General features: G+C 44.9%; 1 protein-coding gene across 1 annotated transcript in view; it reads left to right on the top strand.

Annotated features, from left to right (window-relative positions):
* Positions 1-5,539: 5,539 nt before the first annotated feature.
* Positions 5,540-6,381, top strand: part of LOC113407028 (golgin subfamily A member 6-like protein 22) — a 3,288-nt gene continuing 2,446 nt past the window's right edge. Inside the window, exons 1-2 of the mRNA XM_026654107.1 lie at positions 5,540-5,822; positions 5,994-6,381. The exon at positions 5,994-6,381 is cut by the window's right edge and continues 2,446 nt beyond it. Coding sequence (XP_026509892.1) covers positions 5,540-5,822; positions 5,994-6,381 — 671 coding nt within the window. The remainder of the gene's footprint in view (positions 5,823-5,993) is intronic.

The following is a 6,381-nucleotide window of genomic DNA, read 5'->3' as shown; positions in this document are numbered from 1 at the left end:
AAAATGACAGCCCCAGAATTCAATATGTGCCTGATTTTTATTTTATATATACATGGATCCTGATGTAAACAAATATTTACACTGCTCCTTAATCATCTGAGTGGAAAGCAGCACCTGATTGGATAAGCTTTGTGACTGGCAATTCTGACAAATAATTCTGGAATTTTTCATCACACCTGTGATCGCATGGATTACAATGCATTTAACTCTGTCATCCACAGGTTGATATTATTGTAATAAATATGCAGCCAAATAACTCAGGCTATGATCTTGTCAGATCTTATAAACTAAACTGGGGTCAGGCAAAGTCAGTGGAAGGATAGGAGACCTCTAGGAAGGTGTTTGTGACTCAGTAGATGTCATTCTTCTGTCTGGGTCTTTACTGAACCGTTTCCCAGCACAGTGTTAAAGGAGGAATAAGACTGTTGGAAGTGCTAACTTCTGGATCAAATACAAAACAGAGGTTCTGATCACTTGTGATCATTCAAGATTGCCCAGCCACTACAGTAATGTGTGCGTTACTAATGCCCTAGACAGATTAGATTCTGCTCACCAGACACCGACTTTCGTTTTTCCAGGTGGGTGCTCCACCCCCACTCTTCCTTGAGACTCTGCCACCACTCTGCCCCTTCCCCCACCCTCACTCCACCTCTTCCCTCCCCCTAGCGCCTCCCACCCACTGACGAACAGCTGATGGGCAAGTGTCTGGTGGGTGCTAAGCATCCACTATTTTTTTCCATGGGTGCTCCAGCCCCAGAGCACCCACAGAGTTGGTGGCTATGCTACTCACTACAAGATTTTTATGCCGCTCCCTGGTTTTGGGGGCCACCCAGTACCAATTTGGCCTGTGATGTAAGGTGGAGCAGCCTTAGGGCTGTTGTAATTTATACCCAGCTGCCTATGACCACAAGGGAGGGGCCATTCTCACAGCCAGGCATTTCCAAGGCATGGCAGCACACCAGCCAAGCCGCTTTCCCCCAGCCATGCTCTGCACTCTGGGAGATCAAAGCGCTGGTGATGTCATGCTGCTAGCCAGCTCTCAGCCATCTGGGGCTTCCATTGATAGATGGGAAATTCCCACATAGTTGGTTAGGCTGGCATAGCCTCTTAGCAAAGTCAGTAAAGCTTGGAGGACCAGAGCAGTGCAAAGGAACCGTAGCATAGCGGAGAATCGCACCTGTTTTGTTTTATATATACAGTAACTCCTCACTTAAAGTCGTCCCAGTTAACGTTGTTTCGTTGTGACGTTGCTGATCAATTAGGGAACATGCTCGTTTAAAGTTGTATAATGCTCCCTTCTAATGTTGTTTGGCAGCCGCTTGCTTTGTCTACTGCTTGCAGGAAGAGAAGCCTGTTGCAGCTAGCTGGTGGGGGCTTGGAACCAGGATGGACCGGCAGACCCCTATCACCTCCCCACTCCCCTAAGTTCCCTGTGCAGCAGCTGCCTGCAGTTCAGCTGTGTCCCTCCCTCCACTGCCATGTGCTGCTCCTGCCCTCTGCCTTGGAGCTGCTCCCCGAGACTCCTGCTTGCTGTGCGGGGGGGAGGGAGGGAGGGAAGGAAGAGGGGAGCTAATGTCAGGGTGTCCCCCTCCCCCCTGCTCCTGCACCCCACTTACCCCATCTTCCATAGAGCAGGGGGGGCACACCAGGGCTCAAGATGGAGGGAGCTTGCAGCAGCTGCGGTCTCAGCAAGCTGATCTAATTAACAAGGCAGTGTACTTAAGAGAAATGTGCATATCTCCCTCCATTCCTGCTGCCTTGTGTAGAGAGAGAGAGAGAGAGTTAAGAAGAAGAAAAAAAAGAAGAAATATCAAAATTTAAGGGTGCCCATTGAAGATCTGTTTAACTTATTATTACTTTAAAATATTAAGTGGTAACATGAAATGAATTTTTATTTTCAGAAGTGTTTCCTTCTGCATTTTTCATGCAACCGTTTTAAGAAAAATATATTTAGAGATTGTATTGTACACCTAGATCAGTGGTTCTCAAACTGTGGGTCGGGACCCCCAAAGTGAGTCGGGACCCCATTTTAATGGGGTCGCAAGGGCTGGCTTAGACTTGCTGGGGCCCAGGGCCAAAGCCCACCATGAGCTTCCGCCATGGGTGTCAGGGCTCTGATTACAGGCCCCCTGCCTGGGGCTGAAGCCCTTGGGCTTTGGCTTTGCACCCCCTGGCTGAGACAGCGGGGCTTGGATGGGCTCAAGCTTCGGTCCCCGCTCTTGGCGTCATGTAGTAATTTTTGTTGTCGGAAGGGGGTCGCAGTGCAATGAAGTTTGAGAACCCCGACCTAGCTAAAATAAATGTTTGATACATTTAAAGTAATCACCTTCTTCCACTAGGTGGCACCATTAGACTTACTACAGTAAAAGTCACATTCTAATTAGTGTTTTAGTTTTTCATCTCTTGTTTCCATTCATTCCCCTTTTTGAGTTTAAAAAAATGGATTGGTAAGCTGAGGAGGGTGAAATCACTAGACACTTTTTTCTCAGTACCAGAGCTGTGCAGAATTAGCATGTTTATCATAGCATATTAGCATATTTAGGATAATTGATTTTATTAAGGGTCTACCGCTCTGATAGTTTAGAATAGTACGTTTTTCTATTGTTCCTGTGCTAATTCCTGTTTCCAGGCTATACTGAGCATTTCTTTTTTGGTTGGTTTTTGTCTTAAGTGTATTGACTCTGCGTAGATGATCTGGCAGAAGTGAATTGTAATAACAATTTAAGTGAAGAGAGGGTGGTCGCTTGGTGAGGAGGTTTTGCGTGGAAGCTCCATGTTCAAAGGTCATCATTGGCTGAAGGGAGGATTGGGAGAAACCTGGAAAAAGACAAGGTCTGAGGTACACACTGGAGATGTGTGGATGTAGTGCTATAAATGCAAGACCAAGAAGTATGTAGTGCAGTGTGCGGTGTTGTAGCCGTTTCGGTCCCAGGATATTAGAGAGGCAAGGTGGATGAGGTAACATATTTCATTGGACCAGCTTCAGTTGGTGTGAGAGAGAAGCTTGTGAGCTACACAGAACTTGTCTTCAGGTCTGGGAAAGAAGAACTTTGTGTAGCTCAAAAGCTTCTCTCTCTCTCATCAACACAAACTGGTCCAATAAAGGATATTCCCTCGCCCAGATAGTGCAATGGGCAGTGAGTGGGGTTCAAAGGTAAATAATTGGTGAGGCTGATTCTGACAACCTCATTATTCAAAGACTTTGGGGCAAGGAGGTGAGATGGATATCCAGAAGGTCAGAGGGGAGGAGAAGGAGGTGGTAGTTGAGAAGTGGGATGCTGAGAGCATGGACAAGAGTTTAAGCCATTGAGATGGATAGGAAAGGACAGATTTTTGTATGTTGTGGAGGAAGAAGTGGCAGGATTTCGTCTTGGCCTGGCCATGGGACATGGAGGGACTTGGAGAAACTATCTTACAGCTGAGAAATGTCCTTGCTCTAGCACCCCATCATGCCAGTCCAGACTGTTGGAACTTCGAGAGCAGAACCCAATTCTAGAAATGACACAAAGTGAATACCTAGGAAAGTCTGATATCTAATGGACTGTACCATGGAGGGCCAACCTACTGAAGCTGTCCTGCAGTGGCTCAAAAGTGTGAGTACCAACCTCAGGGCAAACTGTTAAGAGCAGGGCACAAACCCCAAGTTGGCTGTGAACTCTGTACTTAGATTTCATCAACCAAATACCAAGTGTAAACTCCTCATGCACTATAACAGCCTAATCATGGAGTCACAGATAGTCCCCTTGGGTACTCCGATGTATCTTGTCACCTAGGCAACCTTGCCTTTGTGACAGATGGTCCCTTACCCCAAAAATCACAACAATATTCAGGCTACTCCCGGTCCCAAAGAACCAGTCACTTACCCCAGGTCAGTGGCATCAAAGCAACACTTGTAGCCAATCCCATAATAAACTATCTAAAGATTTATTAACTAGGAAAAAGAAATATGAGAGTTATTGACAAGGGTTAAAGCAGGTAAACATACACACACAAATGAGTTACTGTCTTAGGCTCCAAAAGGTAATAGAAACTTCTATAATAAGCAAGCCCTATATGTCCCTTAGGGCTAACCCAAGCTAAACATGTGAGATCTCTTGCTTATGCCTAGAAAACCTTGCACTCAAGAGTCTTCTTGTTAGGGGTTTTTTATCCCATTCCCCCCACCCCTTGTTTGAGCGGCCAGTTCAGCTGATGGGAGGAATTCACTCACATGTTCTCTTCATTGGAGGAGCAGGGGGATGGGAAGAGCAATCAACAAAGTATTTTATCCTTACATGTTCCACAATAGTTCATCTGGTGTCTGTGGGCCTTCTCTGTTGGGCAGGACCTAACACCTTCTGTTGAAAGCTAGCTTTTCATACTAATTCATGTCTCCTTCCTGTCTAGTGATTTACACAATTACAGAGAATCACAATGCAAATGCTCCACTATTACCTTACAATATGGGTGCTATAAGTGAGATTAATGAATGCAGCAACTTAAAAACATTCAATAAAGTCTAAACGCTAAGCACATTTTATAACTCTAATATCTATTCATCAATACTAATATATAGCTGAGCCAGACTAATTCTAGCTATGTATTTGTCAGTATCCAAGTGATGCATGGGGACTTTGGCATAAGCTGGCACCTGGCTTGCCAGCATCACAGGCGATGGAGATCCACAGAGGCTGACCCATCAACCCTGAATTGATGAAAAAAAGTTATGTAAAGATGCTTACATCGCAGTGACATGCAGAAAACACTTTAGGAGCCCCTTGAAGTGAAATTGAGGTGTTTTCTGTGACTCTGGTGGAGTTCTTGGCTTGTCTGGATGCAGCTAAATCATCCCTCCTGAAATATTTGCTTCAAAATGCTTCTGAAGAACAATTTATAACTTTGGCATAAACGAGTTCTCCCAAAGGTTTGGAAAATGTCCCAGAGGATATCCCTCATATTCGCCCTGAGATTTTCATTCTCATTCCCCGCTTCAAAGTACTCAAGTTGAACATTGTGCTATAGTATCAACATAGTTAGTATATTTTCACTAATGGAATATAAACATATCAGCAAAGCACAGCTTAATAGAAGATTGTTAGTCAGATTCTGCCTATGGTGGTGAAAAAGAATTTTTGTTCAAATGAGAAGACAAATGAATAAATTTCCCAGTCTTGTACCCACTTCTGTCTGCAGCATACACACCCTTGGTAGACAAAATATATTCTAGTCTGAGGAGGTAAATTTTTGTGGGAACTCCTTCTTAAAACATTGGCAGCACATGACTTTAAGAACACATCTCAGGATTCTGATGATGACACGATTTATGACATCACAAAAACCATTGCAGTTTATGAAGTCAATAGGACCCTGAGGATGACTTTTAGCCTTGTGAGAGGATTCAGGACAATGGGAGAAGAAGGAAGAAAGATGTTTGCCATGCGGCCTCAAGTTAACTTATTAACCAAATCCTTGTCTGGAGTGAGTCATTTTCCTGCTTTTCCTTCCTTCCGCCTCCATTGAGACCAAACTGTGTCCCATACTCTCTCCTGGGATGGTCACCATGAATCTTAGGACAGTTCACAGTGAGATGCAGGACTTGGCAAAATTGAATCAGGGCTTTATAAATTCTGAAGATCGTCGCTTCCTTCGGGAATCAGTAGCGAGTATGGAAAATTCCATGTCTCCCACTTCAAGCCATACAGGTGCAGGTGAGATGGTCAGGGAGTCAGATAAGCTCCTGAAAGAGGCTGGGAACAAAGAGAATGATTTGGAAACTGATGCAGAGGAGGTGATTGAACCAGACCAAGATGATCACCAAGAGATGGTAGACCAAAACTTGCAGCTAACAGATGAGATGACGAAGCAGGCCAATGAAAAGAATAGGGAGGCCTTTGATGTCCTGTCTAAAGGTGAACTTCAGAAAGCAATTGACTTGTTCTCAGATGCCATCAAACTGAATCCATACCTTGTCAACTCGTATACTAACAGAGCCAATGTCTTTGTGCATCTGCAGAAACCAAACGCTGCCATTAGTGACTGTAACAGAGCCATAGAGCTCAACCCTAACTTAGCACAGCCCTACAAGGTGCGAGGAAAAGCACTCCAGCTCCTGGGGCTCTTGGAAGAAGCAGCTTGTGACCTGGCCTTGGCTTGCAAACTGGGTTATGATGAAGATGCCAGTAATGTGGTAAAGGAAGTGCAGGTGAGAACCCAGAAGAACTCTGAACACAAAACAAAGAATGAGCAAAAATGTAAGCACAGGGAGACACTGCAGAGAGTGAAAAGGGCTCTGGCAAAAGGAAGAGCTGATAAGACAGCCTCCTGGGATCAGGAAAAAGCTCAGAGGGAGAAGGAGTCCAGTGAGGAGCCCGAGAGTGAGGAGAGTGAGTTGGAGATCGATAA

This window comes from Terrapene carolina, unplaced genomic scaffold (genome assembly GCF_002925995.2).
Source record: "Terrapene carolina triunguis isolate 2854851 unplaced genomic scaffold, T_m_triunguis-2.0 Scaffold180, whole genome shotgun sequence".
NCBI lineage: Eukaryota > Metazoa > Chordata > Testudines > Emydidae > Terrapene > Terrapene triunguis.
This window is presented reverse-complemented; position numbering and strand designations above follow the sequence as displayed.